Source organism: Mesoplodon mirus, assembly GCF_964341445.2.
Source record: "Mesoplodon mirus genome assembly, chromosome: 2".
In the NCBI taxonomy this organism is placed as follows: Eukaryota; Metazoa; Chordata; class Mammalia; order Artiodactyla; family Ziphiidae; genus Mesoplodon; species Mesoplodon mirus.
The window spans coordinates 59,524,958-59,550,192 of NC_138977.1; the positions used below are offsets into that span (position 1 = coordinate 59,524,958).

Sequence of the window (25,235 nt, forward strand, 5' to 3'; positions counted from 1 at the left end):
GGACTCTGTTGCCAGCTGTTATCAAGGGCCTGGGGGCCAGGCAGGCCACACCCCCAGTAGGGTTCCTCCCCTGCACGCCCCTCTTCCCTGCTCCTGGAGCCTTCAGCCAGCAGCAGGGCGAGAGCCAGCCTGCTGTCCCTTAGATTTCTGTTTACAAAGCTCAGGTGAACAGTGAAACAAATCACAGGAGTCCCTCTTGACCCTCCAGGACCCATTAGCCTGACACACAGCATCCACCACCTGGCCCCATGTCACTTCAAGGGGGCTTCCAGTAGTGCTGGGGGCTCCACTTGGCAGGTCACAGAGCCCAGAGCCCAGGGGAAGACACACTGGATTGGGTCCAGGGTCCAGTTTGAAAGATGGCGTTCCCCCAGGATTGGACAAGATCCAGAGAAGCCCCCAAACCAGGAAATGCAAACTTTTTCTTTGTACCTGGTCCAGCGGCCCCTGGGGAGGCCACTGCTGATGACACCCACATTCTTTCCTTCTCCCCTGCTTAAGTGTTAGTTGCCTGGGAGGATGTGTGTGCTGCTATTTGTAAAACTGACTTCTGGGATCAAGGGGACTTGCAAGACCAGAATCCACTTTTTGGACCCGCCTGCACCCTCCCGCAGTGCCTTGCACACCCACTTGGGGTGGTGCTTCTCCCGCCACTCTCCATTTGCACACACCTGGACCCAGAAATGCACAGATGCTTGCTATCTTTCTCACTATGAAATTGTCCCTGTGGGCCAGTGGGGAAGAGAGCAGAGCTGGGCACGGGCATGAATCTGGGTGGCCAGGCCCAGGCTCAAGCTGGGATGGTGAGTGCAGTTAAGTTGCCATTAATCTTCCAGAGATCAGGCCCTGAAGCAGTGGAAGAGGAGGGGCCCTAGAACTCCCTTAGGTCTTGATGGCTCCCCCACCTGATGCACAAGTCCCTCTCAGGGCTGACGCCGTGCCCTTGGCCACTGGTCATTTCCTCAAGGAGATTTCTCCTGTGTGGCATTGCAGGGAGCAGTGTGGGTCCCCAGCCACTACCGGGTGGGTAGCGGGTGGGGAAATGTGGGACTCCCCTGGGAACAAGCTGCTGAAAGCTGTAGGTGCCAGAGTGACAGCTGGAAGCCTGGCCAGGTGCCTGCTCAGCCAGATGTGCCCACTGCCATCCCCTTTCCCCAGCCATGGAGTCCAGGGTGGGCTGGACGGGGGCATCCGTGGCAGCAGCAGGGCTGCAGCCACTGGTGTGGGACAGGAAGGGCAGGTGCCACGCTGGACAAAGCCAGCAGCCCACAGAAGCCTGGTAATGGCAAATCAGAACCACTGGCATCCCCGGCCCCAGAGGTCAAAGGACTTCCTGCCACGCTTCACCCTCTGGTCCTATCTGCCTAGTGGTCATTCCAGTCCCTAGCTGAGAGCTCTCACCATGGGTGGTCACCAAGCCTGGACTGTGAGCTCCATCATCTTGGAGGCTGGGAGGCTGTCTCCTCTGTGGTCCAAGGGGCCCAGCTCCCCCTGCCTTCAGACTCTCCCCTCCCTTGCTGCACCCACGACCCATCCCCAAAGCCCCTCCATCCTCTCCCTGGCTGCCCCTGAGGACTCGTAGGACAACCAGCCCTTCCTTCTCCTCGAAGGCTCAGCAGCTGTGTCTCTGGAGGGCAGGAGCAGGCACTAGACTTGTTGTAACATGGGGAATGCCTTGCATCATTCACATCACCCCAGACAGACCAAGGGAGATCTAACCCAAGGACAGTCACTCCTCAAATCCCAAACCAGAGAATTTACAAGGCCTAGAGTCCATAGAGGTCATTCCAGTGAGCCCCTTCATCTCACAGAAGAGGAAATTGAGACTCCAAAAGGGGAGAGAGCTTATTCGAGGTGACCCAGCAAGTTAGCACCTGGGCTGATATTAGGGTCCCAGATCAAGACAGAGCAAGTTTTTATGTCAAAAGGACCTGAGTTTGAGTCCTGGCTATACACTTACCAGATGTGTGACTCGGGGCAAGTTACTTAACCTCTCTGAGTCTCTGTTAAATCTGAATAATGGGCACATAATACCTACAAAAGCAAATGAAGTGTATAGTACAGTGCCTGGTATATAATCTATTCAGCATGTAGTTTCTGTTCTTGTTGGCTATTGTTATTCAGTAGCAGCAGCTATTTAAGCAGTTTATCACGTTTAGGGTAATAGAAGATGGGTTTGGGGTTTCCTTTCTTGGTGAGCTTTCACAGGACCACATTTCCAGCTAGGAGGGTTTAAACATTGCCTGCCTGGCCACTGGCCTGCATGACCTCTCAGGATTCCTTCCCAGAGTCCCACAAATGTCACAGGCCCTGGAGCTCCCCCTACTGGTTCTAAAGGAAAAGTTGCTTGACCAGTAAACCCAGCGTGTAGAGCAGGGATACAGGTTCCAGAGTAGACCCCTCTGTGGTCAACGGGCCTTTCTTCTGAGGAACCCGCATCCTAGTCAATTCCTTTGCTGCCCTTGGATGAGAGGGGGCAGGAAGTGGGCATGGAGGGGGCAGTGGCCCCTGACTGAATCCAGAGAAGGAGCTAAGGACAGCACCATCCCTTTACCACAAGCCAGTCATCCTGCCCACCAGATGTTGGGGGCAGTCAGGCCTAGTCTGGGCCGGGGGCCAGAGATGTGGCTCTACCCCAGGCCTTCTTTGTGACAGTGGATAAGCCACCTTCCACTGGGCCTTGGGGACCCTGTTTGTGTTTTCCTGCACAGGTCAGAGATCACTGAAGGTTCTTAGAGTTCCTGAGCTCCGTGTGCTAATGCCCTTCCCTGGGGGAGTGTGGGAATACATGTGTACGTACGTGCACACGTGTTTGTGCACGTGGGTGTCATGTGTGTGTGTCCATGTGTGTGCATGTCCACAACATCACTTAACCTAAGGCTGTGTATTCTTTGTCCTCTAAGGATCAAGACAAGACCAGGCCTCTGTCCACCCTGGCCAACTTGGCCATCATCATCACAGACGTCCAGGACATGGACCCCATCTTCATCAACCTGCCTTACAGCACCAACATCTATGAGCATTCTCCTCCGGTAAGACCCTCCCCGGCCCTTGTGAGACTTCCCTCTGCACCTCTGGTAGGGATGGGGGCCCTGTTTGGTGGGATGGGCTCCTTGGCGTTACTCCCCCAAGCCCCTATGCATGGCAGTGATGGGTATCCCAGCACAGTGAAAGCCCAATCCCCTCTTATACCACACCCCACCTCCTCGTCCTCTCACTTCATCCCTGGAGGGCTCTGAGTGGCAAAGAGCAAGGACTGGCTAGTGCAAGTGAAGGGCAGCAGTTCAGAAAGAGTCACGTGAGATGACGGGGATGCCTGGGCTGGAGAGCGAATTTGGACTCAGCCAGTCTCCCCAAAACATCAGTGGGGCTCAGCCATGCCCCCCACGGGCCAGTCAGACAATCTGCCTCTCTCAGCCAGCCATCACTGCCCAAGATGGCGGCCACCTGCCATCCGCCCCGCAGGCCTTCTTAGGCTTGGCTCTTCCCTGAGAACTCACAGCTCCGGCTGCCCCTTCTAACTTTCCAGACTTTGGGTTTCCCAAGGCCACGTGTTCAAGAGAGGCACCTGATTGGCCATGGTCTGATTCTTTTTTTTTTTGGCTACGTTGGATCTTCATTGCTGCATGCGAGCTTTCTCTAGTTGCGGCGAGCAGGGGCTACTCATTGTGGTGCGTGGGCTTCTCATTGCGGTGGTTTCTCTTGTTGTGGAGCACGGGCTCTAGGCGCATGGGCTTCAGTAGTTGTGACGCGCAGACTCAGTAGTTGTGGCACACAGGCTTAGTTGCTCCGTGGCATGTGGGATCTTCCCAGACCAGGGCTCGAACCCGTGTCCCCTGCATTGGCAGGCGGATTCTTAGTCACTGCCCCACCAGGGAAGCCCGGCCATGGTGTGATTTTGTGCCATGTCATAAGGTCAGAGGTCACCAGCCAGCCTGTAGATTGGCTGCCCGTGGGCCATGTTTCCACCATGGTCGTGACTGGGGGTCTTAGAGACAAAGCATGCCACTGCCCCTGGGCAGGGGCTGTGGGTGGGCAACTTTGCTCAACTGTGGGCTAGGCAGGCAGTACTAGGTATCCCTTGTCCGGTAGCCATCCCTGCTTTTGTACAGACTAGAATAGAGCACCCACTGTGGACTGATGAATTGGAAAAAGGTGGCTCCTCTGGGCAAACACAACCACTGGACATACAGCTTGGGGAGCAGCTCTGTGGAAAGAAAACTGTGCCCCTCCTTCTGAGGGAACTAAATGTGCTTAGAGGAAAGACACAGCTTTGAGAGCAAAGGGGGACACACACCTGAACGCGTGGCTGTTCAGGGCCCCACCTGCATGTCTGCACAGGCTCACAGATTTGGCTACAAGTGAGAGGCAGGCTCCCCTGACCAGAGTGCAGGCCATACTCCTGGACCACCACAGACCAGGAAGCCTGCCCCCCAAGTTTGAGACCATGGCCTGTCCCGACCATTGGCCTCCTCCAAGCATGATACTGCAGGCTCCAGGTATGAGGGGGTATCCACTTCTTGGGGCCGCTTGTGGGCTGGAGGGTCTGACGAACAAGTTGGCCTCCTGTTGCAGGTGTCTGAAGCTGCTTCGAAGGCAGAGGGAGACATCTGAATATCCCCACTCCAGCCGTCTCTTTCTTGGTGGTCCACGGACAGCAGGAGCTTGGGCTTTCAAGACTGTAGGCTGCCTCCCCCAAAACCTCTTTGCTAATAAGCACTCATATTCTCATCCCTGACCTCTCAGATGAGGTGGGCTCTTCCATCTGCCCCCAGCCCCTGGCCGTCCCTTCTCAGTGCTCAGTGCTCCTGCATGGCTCACTCACCCTCGGCTGCTTGACCGCGAGACCAGTGCAGCAAGAATGGGGTCTGCTGTGAGCATAGCACACCATGGGTGCTCAGGAAGTGTTTTTGGAATGAGTGAATGAATGAACGAACGAACAAACAAACAAATGCCCTGGTCAGACCAGCCCACTCAGTATCCTGTCATCCTCATCACCCTTCGTGCCTGCTCTGGTCACCAACCCCAAGTCACCCATCTGTTGGTTCCCAGCTCACTGACGACCTTTCTTGGAATTTTTTCCTGGCTTCCTCCTCACTGGCCCAGGCATAGACATCCTTCTCCCCTCAACTGTGCTGGAGTTCACCCTCCTTTTGCTGCATGACTTCCCACTGAGTTGTAGCCACACCTGTAACGTTCACCGATGTGTAAGTGGGTTACTTTGGGGCTCCTGGTCACCAAGGTGGCTGAGTCTTTGGGACCTGGTCTCAGGCCTCCCAGGGCATCGTGCTCAGGGCTGAATGCAGGTAATATGGGCAAAGCCAGCCTGTCGATTGAAGTGAGGACATGATGGTGGCTGGGCAGCCAGGGGTCTCGGAGCAGGTCGCTGTGCTACCATGCACTTGCTTGGCCAAATCACACGACTTCCAGACCTCTTCCTCCTTGGGGAACTGGGGCTACAGCTGTCTCAATAGTGCCTCCCTAGCCTGGGGGTTTTAGAGATTGCCGCATCCAGCAGTGCCAGCATTAGCAGGCGTTAGAACACCGCGGTTATGGGTTTGGATTGGGCTGCGGGTCCCAGCTTCAGCCTCATTTCAGAGTCTCGGTGGTCAGCAAGAGGGGTGTTGGTGTGAGTATCCTCCGAGACCTTCAGTTTGTCTTGTCTTTCCTGGCATCCCTGTATTGTAACAGAGTAATATTAAATCTAGCTGTTACTACAGGTGTTCCTTTCAGATCTGCAGATTTCTGAGTTCGTCCAGCCATCCATTCTATTTTTCATTCTTATACTCATCCTCTAGATGTTTATTAAGCCCCTGCTGTGTGCAGGGCCCTGTGCTAAGCCACACTTTCCAGATGATTCCACGGGCCCCTGCTAGGATGACTCCTCAGAACAGGCAAACGGGGCCCTTGCTCCCCTTGGCTCCTGCCCTCCTTATGCTCAGTTTCTTGTCATCTGACATGGTTCTTTCTCAGGATGAGGGACCTTGATATCTCTTTGCCTTGCCAGGGTTGTCCCTTTGGTCCCGCAAGGCCACTAAAGCCAATGTCTAGGGGGCTCCCAGGGAGCAGGTCTGAGTCCCGCCTCTTGGGTCATGACCAGGCTTGGACAAGCCAGACAAGGAAGTAAGTTGGGAGATTCGGACTCTCCCAGCGCCCACAGAATCGCCTCTGTGTCCACACACCTCTGGCCTTCCTCCCTGCCTCCAGACTTGAAAGTTTACCGTGTCCCTTGCACAGCTTCCCATACACCCTAAGCCAGATTTTTCCAGGCTTCTAATCCGTTTCCATGCCTTGATCTGGGCCCTCCATGTCCCTTTACAGTGTGGAGCCCTGATTTAATGCAGCACTTTCCCGGCCAGGCCAGGGTAGAGGAGCACCATGGCCTGATCAGTCCCCCAGGCCGGAGGACCCAGGAGTCCCCCATCCCCGGCCCTGCCTCTGCTGGCCTGGCGCCTCCATCTGGACCCTCGCCCACTCTCCCTCACTCCCCCTTTTTATCTGCAGCTCCCAGCATGTACGCCTCCCTCTATCAGTGTATCAGGTCAGCACGCCCCATCTAAAGTGTATATATTACCTAATAAAATCCTTCTTATTTGGGATTATTGCATCAAATTTTAATTTCCTCACTCGAGCAACAGCATGTCGGCCTGCCCGTCAGTGAAGGACCGATAGAAGGTGAAAAGAGCGGATAAACTGCACAAATTACTGCCAGCCGATGCCTATCAGCCCTTTGACTGGAATTGACTGGAATTAAGGACTGAGAAATAGGATTTTCTGCCTCAGAATCTGCTGTGGCAGCTCCTGTCGGAAGTCTCTTCCGGGACCCCATCGGCTGCCTCCCCCCAAGGGTGCCTCCCACTCCCGAAGCAAACTGCATGTCATCCTTTCAAGTCCTTAATCCTGTCATGGAAATGGGGGAGGGGGGTGGTGCTGGGCGGGCAGAGAAAGAGGTAGATGGCCCCCTGAGGCTCCAGCTTCAGCCACTCTCCTGGCCAGCTTCTTTGGAAGGAGGCAGCCACAGAAGGGAGAGTCATGTTCCTTCTAGAGCAGTCCCAGCTCCTCTCAGCTCTGCCCTGACTTCCCTATTGGTACCCAAGCCTCAGAGGCTGGGGCTGCCTGGCACCCTCACTCACCCCCTCACCACACCTTGAGACTTTAAGCCAATCCCTGAACCCTTGAGCCGCAGTCTCACCACATGTACCCTCACTGTGAGAGGTTGTGAGAAAAAAATGAAGGAACCTATGCGGGAGCCCGGCACAGTGCTTGGCACACAGCAGGTGCTCAACTAATGCTAGCTCTCCCTGTGAGCTCCTAGCTCCTCTCTCTATAGAATTCCCAGAAATTCCCACCTTCTCTCTATAGAATTCCCACCTTCCCTCCAGGGTGGGGATTATTAACCTGGGGTCCTGAGGGGCCTGCATTTTTCTGGAATTGTTTGGAGCATCACATGCATGCATAGTCTGGGAAGAGGCCTCTTAGCTTTCATCAGATGCGCACGGCGGTTCCAGGCTCCAGTGAATAGTGACAGTCACTTTTATAGCATTTTCTGTGCAGCCAGTGCTGTTCCAAGTGCTTTACATGTATCACTTGCTGAGGTGTGGGACTGTTGTAATACCCACTTTATAGATGGGAAAACCCAAGCAGTGAGAAGTTAAGTAACTCACGCAAAGGTTTCAGATCCAGACAGTCTGACCACAGAGTCACACCCTTAACCCCCTTGCTGTACTGATCTTCCCCCAACAAGGAGTTGGGACCCCGCAGGCCTGTGCACCTTTAGCCTCTCTGGGGGGGTGGGGAGGTGGGGGCCTCATTTCCCAGGAAGCCTCCTGCTTGCAGTGTGGGTTCCTATGAAGGGAAGAAGCCCTGTGGCCAGGTGGGCTCCATCTATAGCCCTCTGGGCCTACCTACCTGCTCTCCCGGCCATGCCCTGATGCACCCCAAGCTGGGGTACCTCTCTGGAGAGCCGGCCAGGCAGAGTGCACCCCTGTAGAGGGGCCCAGGCCCGGGGAGGGCACTTCTCCATCCTCTCATCTTTGGAAATAAGTTTCAGTATATTGAAAATATAATCACTGAGACTCTGAAACAAGAGCCGTGGGTTCCCAAGAGCCCCTATTCCTCCCTGTTAATTCCTTCTCATAACATTTCCAGTCTTTGTGGCTGCACTTGTATTAAAAGCTCAGGGCTTTATTAAAAATGGATTTATTTATCCAAAAAGATGAAAACCCAAACTTTGTCAGGAGCCTTTTAGAGCTCTCTTCGTGGAAGCTCAGGTGTGGCTCTGGTCCTGGCTCTCCCGCTGGGCCCTCTGAGCCCTGCCCACCCAGGAGGACTCCAGGCCGCCAAGGGCAGGGCTACCCATGGGGAGATTCTCACAGGGCTCTGAGGACTGAGGGTTCCTTGACCACCACCTCCCCTCTTTGCACACGCCAGCACTGGCACCCTTCCCGTCCTCCCGAGGCTCACTAACCACTCCAGGCCCTGGTTGTACGCCTGCAAGCATGCAGCTGCCCCTTGAGGTTTATTGTTTAGCGACTGTCTGGAATGGTGCTTTGGTAGACACTGGGCCCAGCTGACCTGGCAGGCCAGTCCCTGCCCTCAGCAGGCCAGGGGCAGCCAGGGGACCCTCACGCTGGAACACATGTGAGGCCCAGATTGGATGGGGCTGTAAAAGAGGGAGCTGACCCTGTGTTGAGAAAGCCCTTCCTGGCAGCTGGAGCCTCAGACCAGAGTCCTGCACTCTCAGGTCTGGGGACAAATCCAGGCCTCTCTTGTGTACCAGGAAAGGCATAACCCCCAAAAGACGCCCCCTGGAGTGATGGGGGGAGCCGTTTATGTAGACCCTTCAGATCTAATGCAGGGCTTCCCAAATGACCTCCCACATACCCCTGGGTCTGAGGCTGTTAAGATGTTACACAAAAAGAATCCGTCTTCAGCTCAGAAAACGGGGGAGAACAAAGGTTAACAGATTTCTTTACCACTTTACTACTTCTGGGAGCCTTTACCACATTAAAGCCCATTGTGCATCTCCAAGGGAGGGACAGGGAATGTATGTTTTCCCATATTTGGCATGAAATAATACATGTAAAATGCTTACACTAGTGCATGGTTCATAGCCACAACTTTCATAAATGACGGTTATCATTATTATAACGACCTGTTACAGAAGCAGCATCTCCTGGCAGGCAAGAGCATTTTGGAGCCAAAGTACCTGACCTTGAATCCTGGCTTCACCATTCACTCTTTGCGGTGGGACCTTGGAAAGGCCACTTAACTCATGGTGCTCAGTTTCCTCATCTGTAAAATGGACCTGTCTCCTGGGGTGGTTGAGAGGATGAAATGAGTTAATACATAAAAAGCGTTTGCAACAGCGCCAGGCACATGGTGAGCTCTAGAGAAGGGCCCCTGCTGCCGGCACAGGTGCTTCACGCTCTCTCACACAGCTCAGGTCCTCAGAACCCACTTCAAGAGATGCGTCTTTAATGGCATCTTTCTCTGACTTTGTATCAGTCTGTTTCCCCCATGGGATCTAGCTAGAGCTCCTGGGGTGGGGAGGGAGCGGTGGAAGAGGGGGGAGTGCAAAGGAGGGAGCCAGACCTGCTTTCTATGTGGCCTCCGCCTCTGCGCTGTGTCCATTTCTCTGCTGGAGACGTTTCCCCTGCCACATTCTCACCTTCCCTCAGCCAAACGTGGGGGCGTTCAGGATTGCCGCACACCTGGGCTCAGGAGAGGCTGGAGTGACAGCTGTGCAGGGGCAGCACTGCCCCAGGAGGGCGAGGTGGCAGATGCTCCTCCTGTGTCCTGGCAGGGAGGCCAGGAGGAGTCGGAGGCACCTTGCCCCTGGGGCACTCCCTCCAGGTCAGAGGCCTGCATGTCAGGAACTAGCCTCTTCCCACAGGAGAAGGTGCTCAGGTGGGGGTGGAGGGTGCAGCCTGCAGGCTTCAGTCTCCAGCTGATGAACGGTGAATATGTGAGAGGCAGCAATGCCACAAGAGACCTTCATTAGACATGCAAATGCCAGGGTTGATATCTCTCTAGGGGTTGGGGACAAGGCTGTCCTGCTCTCCATCAGTCAGGGGAACTGCAGCCTGGGCCAGAATCTCAGGCAGGCATGGCTGGTGTGATAGGACCTGGAGAGCAAAGTGAACATTGCCCTGAGTGAGGGGCAACTCAGTAAGCGGTGGTGGTGGCGAAGTTGGGATCCAATCATTTGTACGTTCATTTATTCAATCAATTGGCCAGTCAGTTGATATTTGAGTGTGCCCATTATATGCCAGCATCTCTTCCTAGTGAGTCTTACGCCTCCAAACGTCTGCCGGTGTTGTGTCTTTTTTTTTTTTTTTTTAATTAATTAATTTTTCGCTGCGTTGGGTCTTCGTTGCTGTGCGTGGTCTTTCTCTAGTTGTGGCGAGCGGAGGCTACTCTTCTTTGTGGTGCACGGGCTTCTCATTGCGGTGGCTTTTCTTGTTGCAGAGCATGGGCTCTAGGCACGCTGGCTTCAGTAGTTGTGGCACACAGGCTTAGTTGCTCTGCGGCATGTGGTATCTTCCCGGACCAGGGCTCGAACCCGTGTCGCCTACATTGGCAGGCGGATTCTTAACCACTGTGCCACTAGGGAAGCCCCCCGCTGTTGTGTCTTTTGCCTGGAGCACCTTCCTTTTTGTTTTCTCTCTCTGGCAAACTCCTACTTGCTCTTCATGACCCATCCTAAATGTCACCATCTGTATAACCCTTTCCTCCAGGTGGACTTGTACACTCTGGGGTACATTTATGCATCTAAGCAACCTCATATCTGTATAGCAGTGTCTGTGCATATTGTGTGCTCCCCAAAAGCAGGGGTCCCTGAATCCCCATTGTGGGAGTCCCAGCCCCTAGCCCCTTCTCCCCCAGTGCTGCAGGGAGAATGAATGGGGTATGGGGCAGAGCCACGTGAGGCAGGAGTTACCGGTTGTAGTGATGGGTGGGGCATGGTTCAGAGGACCATGGTGGCCTCCATGGTTGTCACAGTCATCCCTGGAGATTCTCATTTTCAGGATTTATGATGCTTTCATTCACAGAGTAGTTGATTCATGATCTTGTCCTTTACTCAGGCCTTAGTGAAAACTGAGTTGTTGTTATTCGTATTAAGGTTGGGAAAAACAGACCAGAGGGGTGCAGCAAACTTCCTGAGGTCACACAGTATTGATGTGTGTTCGAGATAGAGACCAGACCTCTTGTCCTCCTGCTGGATGCTCCTCCATCAGCTCTTCTTCCCTGGGTGGTTTATCCGAATGAGGGGAGATGGGGAGGGGAAGGGGGAGCAAGAACATCAGCAAGATTGGGCCTCTCCAGTGGACATGGAGGTGTTTGCCTGGGGGCCTCAGTGTATGTCCCAGGGATGATGGCCTGTGTACTCGGTACCTACTTCCTAGGCTGGCCAGGAAGTCCCCATGGGGAGGGAAGCTGTGGGTGCCAGGACAGCTACAAAGAAGAACAGCAGGCTGGGGGCTGGGCGACCAAACTCAAGTCCTTTCTCTTTCCCACCCAGGGAACGACGGTGCGTGTTATCACCGCCATCGACCAGGATAAAGGACGTCCCCGGGGGATTGGCTACACCATCATCTCAGGTAAGGCCTGGGCTGCCCTGGTCCCCCACCCCAACCCAAGAAGAGCCACATTAGGAGTGTCAGGCTCTGCAGGACTGTGGAGAGATCTGTGGCCATGTGGGACAGTGGCATGAAGGGACCTGCCCCCAGGGACAACCTTGGCCAAAGGACCCAGGCAGGGAACTGACCAGCTAAAGGAGGCAGGAGCAGGGGAGGGGAAAAGGAGCTTGGAACGGAGGCTTAGGTGCGTGGGGCTGCTGGGTGGTGTTGGAAGGCAGGAGTGTGCGCCGCTGTCCGAGGTCTCTGGCTTCTGGGCACTTTGGGGCTCTGAGCCCAGGTCATTGGTGACTCTTACCAGTGCTCTGGGATTTTCTTTGTTTTTCTTTACTCACTTGATGAAGAGATGGCAGCTGTTACATCACTTTAGAACTAATACAGCTGCAACTTTGGCTGATTTCATGCTCCTTTTACATTTCTGACCGTTAGAAAGTCACGTCTCGTCTGGAATGTTGCAGGGAGGCACATAAGGCCTCCTTTCCCACCCAATCTCTTGGGTGAACAGAATAGTGACTGAATGCAAAGGGGGTTCTGGTTGATGGGACCCCTCACCCCACGTCCCCACCCAAAGACTAACAAAGCAGCAGCTCCTTGACTGTCTTTGGACTAGGTGGCTTTGAGCAAGGTGGCTGGTGAGAGGTCCAGGAGAAACTGCTCACTCACACACTCCAGACCTGTCCCTGTTCTCCCACCCCCACCCCACACGTGGCCTCCCTGCCCAACCTGCTGGTGAGTGAACGGTCAGCCTGGTGCATCTGGGCAGGCCAGACTGATGGCCAGGAGGATGGCAGGCCACCAGGCCAGTGTCCACCCCATTGCCCCTCCCTACCACACTGCCAAGAATAGAGAGTGACATTTTGGGGGCATTTTCTCCCTAAAGCTCAAAAGGCACCAATGTGTAGTGATCAAGAACATGGATGGAGTCTCTTGAGCATCCTGTCTGGGGTGGATCTCCATACCTCAGTTTCTCATCCATAAAATGGGAGCAATAAGAGTATCTACCTTAGGTGGTTCAAAAGTCAGAAGACTTACTATATGTAAAGAGCTTAATTAATGTATGTAAAGTACTTTGTAAGTGTTAGCTGTTATTATTATTACTGCTAGCATCTAATAATACCTTCCAGATGTTGAGGGTTAGCTGGTGTGAGGGAGACCCCTCACATCCTTGGAATGCAGGAAATCAGGGCATTATGGGCTTCCTGTGACCTACAGCTTCTAGCATAACTATTATTGTGCTTCTAGGCCCAGGGGACCCCAGGACCCAGAGCGAATGTCAGACCAGCTCATGTGGTCAGTAACAGCAGTGCGGGTTTGGGCCTCTGCTCCCTGCACCCCAGTTCCTCCCCATTCTGATGCCCAGGACAGGACTCAACAAGAGTAAAGCCCAATATGTACTTGTAGAATGAATGAATGAGCATCACTCTAGAGTAATGGGTATTCAAATTCCAGTATGCCCAAGAATCACCTGGGGCTCCTACCAAAAATGCAGAGTCCTTGGCAGGCATGAAGATTCTCATTCTGTAAGACTGGGGTGCAATCCAGGAAAGGTCCTTTCTCCCAGTGCTCCAGAGGCAGGTGGTCCTTAGGCCAGGATATGGAAAAGAAGGTTCTAGGAAGGAAGGCAGAGTCCTCCTGGGAATTAGCAGGCCCTCTCCTGGTGAGCAGAGGAGAGGGGAGGCCCATGCTGATGCTGGTATCCTTCATGAGTTTGTCAAATTGGGAAGCAAAGCAAGTGCCTCCCAGTGACAAGGGGCTTGTGCTGGAGATCTGAGGGAACACCGGTGAGCCCCAAGGGTGATGGAGTTGGGGGCCTAGTATGAGGTGGCAGCATGAGCAGGATACCTGGCTGGGTAAGGGGTTGTCTCCTCATCTTATTGTCTCTGGGCTGCTTCCAGACATACTCCTAGATGGGGGTGGGGAGCAGGGAGCCAGGACCTGGCCTGAGGTCATGGCCAGACTGGAAATAATGCCTGCAGTGACACTGGGAGGCCATCCTCCAGGGCACTGGTCCATTTCAGGTCCGTACTGGGTGCCAGGCCACCAGCCCCAGACCCTCGGGTCCTCTCTAACCTTCAAAGATGGCCCCGGTCACCCCTTTCCTCTGGAGCAGGAGGCTGAAGGGCAGAGCTGCTTTGGTACCTGGGCTGGGCTCTGAAGCTTAGAGTCTGGAGGCGATTGCCTGCGGCAGCATCCTGTAAGATCTCCAGAGGCACGCTCTCCTGGGCCAGGTTCCCAAGTGCAAACAACAGGACAAGAAGGGAGACCCAGGGGATGTGTGTGAACGTGGGGGCGGGAGGCAGAAAGTTCTGGAAGGCCTGGAACACTTAGCATAGTTTTATAGGATTCCCGTTGCCTGCACAGATGTGCCTTGAGGGCTTTTAGAAAGGATGGCAAATGGGTTTTCTCTTACCTGCCAACTTTGATTGATCGGTAATGGCTGCCCGAAGAGGACCAGGAAGCCAAGCAGGATCAGTGCGGTATTCAGTTGGTAGAGTCTGCCATGGGTGTGGAAATGGAGGGGGCAGCACTGTGGCAAATGTCTGCCATCCTCGGCGAGATAGCACTTGGCAGGGTGGCCACGATGGTCTTCATGGTCATGGGTATTTGTCGCCACCCAACCGCACCCAAATCCTTTTCAGACAGCTTGAGGAAAGGGCAGTCTTCTTTCTTCCCTTGCCATCCTGAGCACCTGGCTCCCCTGCCTGCCCTTCTCCCCAGGCCTGGGCCGGTGTGGACTCCCTGTGAGCCAGCCTCAGCCCAAGCCCAAGCAGGCAGGCAGGCAGGAGGGCACAGTCCCCAGGGGGACAGGTGGACAGAGGCTAGGATTTGGCCTCTTCTCTACTTCCCCCAGCCGGCCAGCGTAGCCACTGCTGCAAAGAACATTGTCTACCGAGGGCCTGGCCTCACACACCTGCCTCTCCAGGGGTGTTAAGTCACAGCCCTCTCCCAGGTGGCTTGGCCGATGCCTGTTTGGCTTGAAGCTAGAAGAAGGGATGCCCTGCCCGGGCCCCTTCATGCTGACTGCCCCACGCTGGCCCTGAGGGCCCAGTGTGGGAGCCTCCTCCAGCCCAGGTGCTCTGGAACCATTTTCATTAGAAAGAAAGAACTGAGGGCCTCAGGGGCTCCTGGAGCTGGGTGCGAGTCCTGAGGGCACTGTGGGTGACCAAGTCCCCAGGTACCTCCAGAGCCTGGGCAGGTGGTCTGCCTCGGACACAGGCCTGAGCCCACGGTGATCCATGGCACAAGTTTAACCTGCCCAGCTCCCTGAGGCCCTGTCCCCTCCGGGCTGTTTATCATCCCTGCAGCTGGGGGGATTTATGTCCGCACACCAGTGCTTTCCCCATTACTAATGAGCCCTCTGTTTTGCCAAGAACAAAGAGGCCTTCAGAGGTAAGTTATGGCTCCATTGCCATCAATTTGTTCTCAGCCTCTTATGGCCAAACTACGACCAAAGAAGGACAAGGTTTTTGCCCAGAGAGAACCTGGCACGGGCCCCATCGCTCCCTCAGCCTGTGCCTGCCCTGCCACTCACCAAGGGCATCACTTCCTCCAGGGCCTGACCTCTGGAGCTCTGCGGGCTCCTATCCTCAGTGGCCAGCCCAGCCTGGTCTGAGCAGACACCCTCCTCTACCAGATGGAGGTAGTCCTGCTTCAAGGGGCAGCTGCCCTGCAGAGCGCCGGACTTGGAGTCCAGAATTGTCAGTTTGAGGCCCAGCACCTCCACCTGCCGCAGGGTATGCAGCCAAGGCGTTTGGCCCTCTTAACCCCATAATCCTCATTCACGGAATGGAGATAATAACTCCCGTGGCAGATGAGATGATGCCAGAGAGACTCTAAAGGGCCATAAAATATTAAGCATTATTGTCAAAGAAAGATCAAGACCAGAGGTCCTTGGGACTCCTAGTCACTCACTTGCTCCTTAAGTCCTTTAAGTATAGAGAAGTAAGTGGTTGAGAGTGCAGGCTTTAGGGCCGTGTCCAGGGTGGTGACTGCTCGCTGTGCTGGCCAATACGGTTGCCCGTGTGGCACTGGAGCACTTGAAGTGTGGCCAGTCTGATTTGAGCTGTGCTGTAAAGGTAACACACAGGATTTTGAAGACTTAGCATGAAAAACAGATTGTCAAATATCTCAGTAATGTCTTACATTGATGACATGTTGAAATGGTATACTCAATGTACTGGGTTAAAGATAACATACTATTAAAATTAACTTTACCTATTTATTTTTTCATTTAATGTGGCTACTAGAAATTTTCAAATAGCACATGTGGCTCGCATTCTATTTCAATGAGCAGCTCTAGTGTAGAGGTAGACGGCCTTGGCTTGCCTTCTACCACCGACCGGCTATGTAACCTTCTGAGTGTCCGTTTTCCAGTCTGTAAAGTGGAGGTAATAATAACCCATGTCTCACAGGGATGCTATGAGGATTCCGTGAGCTAAGACGCGTATGCACTTAGCAGAGCACCTGAATTTGTAGTAAGTCCTCAACAAATGGAGACTCCTACTATCCACCCACAGCGGATTGAGGGTCTTCTCTATGCGAATGTCCTGAGAGCTGGTGGGGCCCGAATCACTGTCTCAGCCTCAGGAACCTGCAGGCAGTCAGGGGGACAGGCTGCAATGCTTTGGTGGAACACTGTGGAGACCAGCAGGGGCTGTGCTGATAATTGTTAACATGGAACAATGGCTCCATGGGGGCTCCACTAGACTGTTCTTTCTACTTTTGTGTATATTCAAAAATATCCATCATAAAAAGTGAGAAAGAATCCGTGGGAGGGGCGCGCCTCCCCAGCCATCACTGGGAGGAGAGGCTCAACCAGGAGAGATCGTCTAAGCCAGCCCTGACTGATGAGCAGGAACCAGCCGGGAAGTGTGGAGGGAGGGTCTGTTGCAGGCAGAGGAACAGCGAGTACCAAGGTCCCAGAGCGTGCAGCCCGATCTTGGCGCTGCAGTAATTGAGCGTGGCTGAGCTCAGCACGTGAGGGAGGCCGTGGGAGAGGAGGCCACAGGGGGAGGCAGGGCCAGCCATGCAGGGTGTGGAATGCCCAGCCCAGGAGAACGCCAGGCCCTGGTCCTGAGGGCAGCGGGGAGCCAGGTCAGCAGGGGAGGGACGTGGTCGGGGTTGCATCATGCGAAGCTCACAGTGGGTTGGAGGAGGGCAGGTGGAAGCAAGCAGGTAAACGGGGAGGCATTTTCATTTTCCATAAATACTGGACTGATGAAGTCTGTCATTTTACTCTCTGCTTCCTGTAATTGACACTAAACAAACCCTTCTCCAGTACCCGAAGGCCCTCACCACCCGGGGGTGTGAGGATTTGGTGAAGGAGCCCAAGCTAGCACTTTCCACCACTTTCTGCATTACAGCGCCATCTCAGCCCAGACACCACTTTCCAGACTGAAGGGGCCTAACCTCTCTCATCATCCCTTTCCCTATCTGAGCCCTGCTTCCCTGGGTCTCCTGCAGTTCTGCAATATCCCCCAGGGTGAGGGGAGGGGAACCCCATTTGTTGGGTGCCTGCTGTGTGCCAGGCACTGCCTGGACGCGTTTACCCCTCACAGTAGTGTATGAGGGAGACATTATTACTCCACTTTATAGGCATGTAGAGCAAGACTCAGGGACTTTTATAGACTGACCAAGGGTCACAGCTACAAAGCAGAAGAGCTGGGATTTGAACCCAAGTCTCTTGGGTTTCAGAATATAGCCAATTTGCATGATGACACTGGTTCTCCAAGTGTTGTCTCCAGATCAGCTTCACCTGGGAACTATATTAGTCATGAAAAAATTTTTACCCCACCCTTAACCTGAATTAGAAACTCCAGGGGTGGGGCCCAGGTGATGCTGATGTGGCTGGTCTGGGGACCACCCTTTGAGAAGCTCTGGTCTAGAAGAGCACGTGTCATCAGCAAGATAATATCACCCCCAAGGGGGCAAAAATTTATTCTGAGAGGTAAAAAATATCTTACTTCTTTTATGTATAAGGCACAGATATACATATGCTATATCTGTGGTATTAAAATTGCATGCAGCTTGGGGGAGCAGTAAGGAAAAATGTCTCAAATGGCTAGGGAGGTTGGAGGGACATGCGGTAATGAAACTCAGGTTGAGAAACACTGACCTAGAATGAAGAATAGGTGCGCAGTATCAGGGCTGAAAGCCCTCAGTCCCAGCTTGGAAGGCAGTGGCCTCACCACTGGGTCACACTGGCGGACTTGCCCAGGTTGGTTAGTGAAGGACAAAGCACTCACTCGCCCCTCGCTGGATTTCACTTTCAATGCTACCAAGTGAGGCAGTTCCTTGAAAATACATTGAGCGCTTTGATATGAAAGGGGTGTGTGTGTGTGTGTGTGTGTGTGTGTGTGTGTGTGTGTGTGTGTGTGTGTGTGTGTGTGTGTGTGTGTGTGTGTGTAGAGAGAGAGGAAGAATAAGCAGTCAGACTTGCCCAAGCCCACACCCCCACATATGCCAATAACTAAATCGGGCCCCTGGCCATGGCCTGGTGGGAGACAGCTATCACAGGAGACCATCATTTGAATCACTTCAAAGCCCTTGTGATTAAGCTGCTTGGCATGTTTCTCCCCCCAAGAAGTAAAAACTCAGGAAAAGCAGATCTGCTTTGGAAGTCTGAATTGCACACCAAAGCCCCTGGCTTGGAGTACACAGTGGGTGCCTGGAAGCCCCAGAAACCTCAGGGCATCTGGCCAGGCACAGTGGGGAACGGATGGAACCAAGAGGGAGCCAGGGAGGAGTCAGGGCAGATCAGAGACAAGTGGTGGGGCCAGTTGGTGGAGGGCATACAAGGCAAAAGACATGGGTGCTTGAGCATGGCTGGGGGTGGGAGGGTCATCAGAAGATTTATCTCATAGGAGTTCTGGATGATCGGAACAGGAAGCACTGGAATGAGGGTGATCTGCTAACAGGTTACTGCATCAGTCTAGGGGAGGACTGGGGGTTGTTGTGAAGATGTACAGGAGGGAAGCAGCAAGGTGATATAGTGAAAATAGATGATGCAGGAAAAGGGGGAGACAAAGAAGCTTCTAACCTCTAAGTCTAGGTTTCTGGGGTCCTGGTGGTAGCCTAGGCAGAAAGGGACATATTCATAAGGAAAGCTGATCTGCTTACACCTATGACTACCACACTAGACCCGTGTCAGCACGTGTACCAGATCTCCCCCATCCCATACCAAGGCAGACATCACTAATTCATCGCAGCACACTTTCCCACTGAGCCTGAATGGGCCTCCAAACCTCCATCAGCCACTGGTAGTTGATAGGCATTCTCTTGAGAGCTGGAATGAATGTGCCATCCAAGGTTTATCCAGTTTGCATCCCATGGCTCTCTTCTTTCAACAATATTTAGGGACAGTGCCTCTGACTTTTTAAAACTTTGATTAAACATATATTATTTCCAGTTCTCTCCCACCACATACCAAAACAACAACAATAGGTCACACTAACACTAAATTCCTCCTGATGAACCACGGGAGAGCCCGCACTTCATTCTCCCTGATCCTTCTCCCTACTCTCTTCAGGGGTATCTTCGCTCCTGCTACCCACACTCTTCTGTGCCCCACCTTTGTGATAAACCTGAGTCTTTGTTCTCCTCTCCTTTACTGAGGCCCTGCACGCTCTTTGTCAGTAGCTGTGCCTTGCCCCTTGCTTCTTTCCCATGAATCAAATTGGTCAGTGAACTTTGAAGAGGTTTCACCGCCATGGTCTGAGACCCTCCCTTTCTGCTTCTCCTCTTTCCCACACCCTCCTCATGGGCAGGCGTCTCTGACCCTTGCTCAGGACACTATAGAGCCTCCTGTGGGCCCCATGTACTGTGGGAGCATGCCCAGGACCTCCCACTTAGGCCCAAGCAGCACCTTGATTCCACCTCCACAGCTGGGCAGGGGATGGCCCTCAACTCAGCTCAGAACCCACTTCTCTCCAGGCCTGGAGTCTGGCAGACCAGTCGTGGCTGGAGGCTGCTTTCGGGGGCTGGGCCTCATTCTACTTCATGCCTAGTGGTTGCTTTGGTGGGAAGTTCTAGTCTGATTTCCCCAGGTCAACAGGTATTTGTCTTTTTAAAAATTTGGCTCATTTCTAGTTTTTCCTCATCGCTAAATAACTGCTTTTTATTGAACTGCTAGGGGCTTGAGATCCTTGGAGGGTTGTGAAATTAGCCGGCATTTGTTTTGCATTCTCTTTCTTTATCTTGGCACACTTCAGGCACACAGAACTGCTTTAGACATCGTCCTTGGCTCACAGTCAGCACTGGTCCACTTTGGTTTCATTATTAATTTTTAATAATATTGTGGACACCCGTGAACCCACCAACCAACCCAAGAGCTAAACCATCATGCATACCTCACATACCTGTGTTCCTCCTCCAGTCCATCCCTTGCCTCCCCATCCCATAGCTGTCTCTTTCAATCTTGCATTTTTTCATTCCTCTGCTTTTAAAAAATATTTTGTCACATTGCATATTGCTTGCACTTAGTTACCTTTGAACTTTATTTAAAAAGTATCATACACGGTCTCCTGGGACTTGTGTTTTCTCTTCAATATGATATATCCAAGATCCATCCATATTTTTTTTTGATGTGGATATTTTTTGTTCATTTTCATTACTCTGTATTACTTCATCATGTGAAACTATCACAGGTCATCCATTTTCTTGTCGAATGGTGTATACACTGATTTTTGTTATTACAAGCCATGCTGCTCTAACATCTTGTATATCTCTCTCTGAACTTGTGGGAGAGTTTGCCTTGGGCTACATACATCCTCTCTCACCCTCACCCTAACCCCAGTAGGCGGCTGGCCAGAGCCATTTTACAGATAAGGAAACTAGACCCACAGAGCTCACAAGACGTGCTTAGGGTCCCACAGCACATAAGTGGGGGACACAGGATTCAAACCCAGACCTTCGTGCTTCCAAAACCCACATTCTTTTTGCTATCTTTTACTATTCTGCCTGGGAAACCAAGTGATTCGTGTCAACCAGCTGGTCTGCGTGCTGGACTGGAATCCTAGGATTCATTCATTCATTCATTCAGTTAACCAGTGGATATTAATTGAGTGCCTACTGTGTGCCAGGCTCCATGCCAGACCCCGGGGACCAACCGTGAAGGGAAAGTCGCTGTCACTGTACCCACAGAGCTCACATTCTAGTGAGGAAGAGATAACTAAACATCAGCAAAGGCAGTGTCTCCTGGCCATGTTAAGTATTGGGAAGGAAATACCAGCATGAGGAGAAGGTGACTGGGGTGAGGGGCCACTTAGGAAGGGGAGTCAGGAAGGCTGGACAAGGGGGACGTCAGCCGCCTACCTCAGCCTCCCCAGGCTGTGGGCTTGGGAGGGGATCTCGTCCTCCCACCTCAGAAAAGCTCTCAAATATCTTTGGGGAGCTTTGAACCTGCAATGAGCCCCTCTAAGCAGCTCAGATTCCCAGCTTCCTTTTTCATCTGACTCCCCGGATGACTGCTCAGCTTTCAAGGCAGCCCCCAGCTGGGGCTAATCTGAAATAAAAGTTTTTATTTATCTAGCTTGATACCTGGTGCAAGGTTAAATCATACAAGAGAAAAAGCAATAAAAGAGAAAGATTAAGTGTAAGGCGCCGTCTTAGGCATGCCCTTTTGCAATATGGTTACAAAGATATTAAGCCTGAAGTCACCCACAGCCTCACACTGCTGTTCCCTCGCCTCTCTGGGCTCTGCGCAGCCAAAACAGGAAGGAGGAGAAGAGGATGGGGTGGGGGCCACAGGAGGGAGACACCCTGGGGTGCCCTGCAGAGAGGGTGCGCGAAGCAGATGGAGTTCTAGTGGCTCAGCCCATCAGCCACATCCCACCCCCACGCGGCTCTGATTCATGGCTTCCTGGCGGAACAAAAATGTTGACATCTGCACCTATGTTCCTGTCAGCATCTCCATGTCATCAGCATTTATTGTGTGCCTGCTGTGAGCCAAGCACCCTGCAGAGAGAGTGGGAGAACTCTTAGTCACAGGCCCTTCTCACAGCCAGCCTGACTCAGGTCTCAGCTGACCTGGAGCAGGTTACTTGTACTGTCTGTGCCTCAGTCTCCTCATCTGTACAATGGGAATGTTAATAGGGTTTATCCAAAACATTATCGTCTGGTTGATGACAAGCGCATGCAAAAGATACTAGGGTTCCTCAGCACACAGGTGGTAATGGAGTCCCTAGAAAGGCAAATGTCACTGGCTCTTGCCTCTCCTCTCTGCCTGCGAAAACCTAAGACTACAGCTTTTGGTAAGATCCCCAAGCATTGCAGAGTCCCATATGGGCAGGGAGGGAGGCGGTTCCCATGTGCTCTCTAACTGACGTGGTCTTTTGCCCCTGATCCCTTGTGGGTGTCCCTTGCACAAAGCCAAGAGGGTAACTCACCTGGGCCGCTGCTGTCAACACCCTCCGTAGCCGCTGGAATGGCCCTGCATGCCCCGGACACTCCATGACCCTGGAGCCAAAGTGGATCGTGGGCAGAGACAGGGGCTGCTCCTCTCCCCTACCTGCAGCTGCACTTGGGCCCCACAGCATCCCTGCTGGGCCCCTCTGTACTCCATGACCCCCCACCATATAAACAACTCCTCCTACTCCAGCCTTCAGTTCTCCTCTTGGTGGGGCCCAGACAGAGCCATGAGGATACCGTGACAGCCTCCATACCCCCATCTCTCCTACAGAACCCATGTTTTAAAGCAATTTAAAATATGAAAGGAAAGGGAAGGGACCTTTCTTTTAGCCCACATATCAGACACTGTGCAGGCCCACCCACAAGTTCACCAGACAGGTCCAGTATTGGCCCTAGGGAGAACCCAGCTGCACAAGTAATTCATCATACAAGCCTGAAGCATGGCATGTATAACAAATGCTCCAGGAGGTCACGAAAGGGTTTGTCTTTGGGAAAGGCAGTCCTTGAGGGATGATTTAGAGAGACCATAAGGAAGGGGGCGTCACCAGTCACAGGGCAGGGTGTGAACACACAATTAGGGGACCTCCTATCCAGCCCTAACACCCTCTTCCAACATGAGACTCACATTGGGAGAGCTTTGAATGCCAGAGTAAGTGGTCACAATAACATAGTAATAGTAGCAAACACTTTGTGGATGCCTAGGACTAGATCTAAATGCTTCTGCATCAACTATTTAAATTCTCCTACTAACCCCATGAGGTAAGTACTATTATTGTCAGCCCGTTTTACAGATGAAGAAACTGAGGCCCAGCTGCCCAAAGTCACATGGCTGGTGGGAGGAAGAGCAGGTTGGCTCCAGAGCCCACACTCCTCCAGTGCCCCTGGCCTCCCCTCCCCTTCCCCCTGCCCTGAGCACCTGATGGGACTGCCAGGGTCTGGGAGTCATTGGATCTACCTGTGGGTTTGGCTGTCTTCCTGTGCCCCTGCAGCCCTCCCTCTGCCTCTCTGTCAGGTGCTCCTCCTGAGTCAATTAACTGGCTGCCCCATTCAAATATTTGACCAATATCCTGGAAACAGAGATTTCAGGGCAGATATTTTCAGACATTGATTGAAGTGAACAAACATTCTGACACAGAAGGAATTTATTGCTCACATTTTCCTTCTGCTGGGCTGTGCTCCATTCCAGCGCCTTCAGAAGACATCTCTTTTGTGGGGGGCAGTGGGGTGGAGTCAGGCTGCCTCTGTTTTCTAGCTCACTGCCCCTCCCGCCCCCTCCTGCTGCCAGTGCAGGAAGATGCCCCACTCTGAAGGACCACATCAGTGAAAGCAGAAGCTGAAGGGCACTTCACAACAATGTCCAGCATAGCAAGGGTTATTTTAAAGGAGCCAGTGACTGATTTTTCTTCTTAATGATGGTCGGAGTCTTAAATGTCCAGAGAGCCATTTAGTTGGGACTTAGGGAGCACTTTGGAAAGGACGACTTGAGGTCCTGGGGTGCTATCGGTCCTTTAGAAGTTTGTAGGGACAGAAGAGTTACAGCTTCATGACTCAGCAGATGCTTAGTGAGGAGGTCTTGGCGAGCCAGCCTCCCTTCTTGGTGGTCTTAAGGAGACAGGATCCAGAATGGAAATTGGAAATGGAAAACCATTCTGTGAGAAGCTTAAGGATTTGCTGGGGAGGTAAACGTATGAAAAGTTGCTTGTCCATCCTTACAGCATTTGCTGAGGGACTCATGCTTGTCAGCAAGTCCTCTGGGAGATCAGAGAAGGCTGAGAGCGTTGGGGAATGGGGCTGGGGCTGGGGCGAGGGCAGCAGCTTCACCCCAACTGACCGCTGATTCCCCAGAGAGATGATTTTAACTGACACACGGGTGGGGCGTGAAATAACATCACATCACACAGTGAGAGGGCTATTCCCTTCTCAATTCTCTTTTAGAATTTCTATTTCTGTCAGTGCTGTCCAGGAGAAAGTCCAGTTGGGTACTCACATCTTTAACACCTCTCTACCACTTGGCTCATCTCCCTACTTAACAGAAGGAGAGCAGGCTGGAGCCTTCAGATGCCAAGCTGATGCAGCTGAAATCTCACCACGTACACTCATTTTCTCTATTTTACAATGACTATTTATGGCCAATGAACTGGTTCTCCATTTGTGAGATGCTTAGATAGATTCTTTTAGAATGATTATTTAAGGGAGAAACGGAATCAAATGAAAGAAAAATAGAAAATAATAATAATAGGAGTTGCATACACATATGGAAAAAGTTGGGAGGGTGGCATCCAAATGACTAAAGATTGGGCAGTCCTGACATCGGAGTAACTTGACCTGAACCTTTCCTTATCTGTACAACGGGAAGGATGATGGAGCTCCCGGGGGTTCTGAGAGCTGTATTGATACACGTAAAGTGCTCAGAACAGCGCCCAACACCAGGCAATAACTCAGGAAACACCAGCCCTCTGTTGGATAGAATCGTGTAAATGATACCACCTTGGAAATGAGGGAGGACTAGAGCCCACAAGGCAGTATTATTGAGACTGAAGGGTGGGTGGGTTAGCTGGGGAGGAGGGCATCCCAAGCAGGTGGGACCAACTGGAGCAAAGCCTTTGAGGAAGGACTATTCATGAGATGTCTGAAAGGCAGCAGACAAGCCCACTGGGCTGTAGAGGAGGAAGGTGGAAGGTGATTTGAATGGTCTTACGGGTCAAGCTATGGAGTGTTGGTTGTTCCTTTTAGGGCACCTGTGGTTCCAAGAATTCAAGTATGCTTAGGAAGCTCAGAGAAAGGGGCCTTCTGTGAGGCTGTGGGGTTCCTATAGGAATCCGGGACAGACCCTCCTTGGAGTCAGGCCTTCCAGGATGAGGAACTGGGACAGAGCTTGAGCCCTCTCTCCTTTCTTACAGCATTTATGTTTGTTTCCTATGGCTTCAGTAACAAACTACCACAAGCTTAAGGGCTTAAAACAACAGATATGTTTTCTCTTATGATTCTGGAGGCCAGAGTCCAAAGAGATTTAGTTCCACAGGGCTAAAGTCAAGGTGTCAGCCAGGCTGGTTCCTTCTGGAGGTTCCAGGAGAGAATCCACCCCTTGCCTCCTCCAGCGGCTGGTGGCTGCCAGCATTCATTGGCTTGTGGCTGGAACATTCCAATCTCTTTTTTCCTGGCCACATTGCCTTCTCCTCTTCTGTAGTC

General features: G+C 52.7%; 1 protein-coding gene across 1 annotated transcript in view; it reads left to right on the forward strand.

Moving 5' to 3' along the window:
- The window catches only part of LOC309815846 (cadherin-23-like), a gene marked incomplete at its 5' end in the record, with an annotated part of 205,170 nt that overhangs the window by 130,520 nt on the left and 49,415 nt on the right, over positions 1–25,235 (forward strand). The window contains 2 exons of the mRNA XM_082642928.1: positions 2,904–3,032; positions 11,525–11,603. Coding sequence (XP_082499054.1) covers positions 2,904–3,032; positions 11,525–11,603 — 208 coding nt within the window. The remainder of the gene's footprint in view (positions 1–2,903; positions 3,033–11,524; positions 11,604–25,235) is intronic.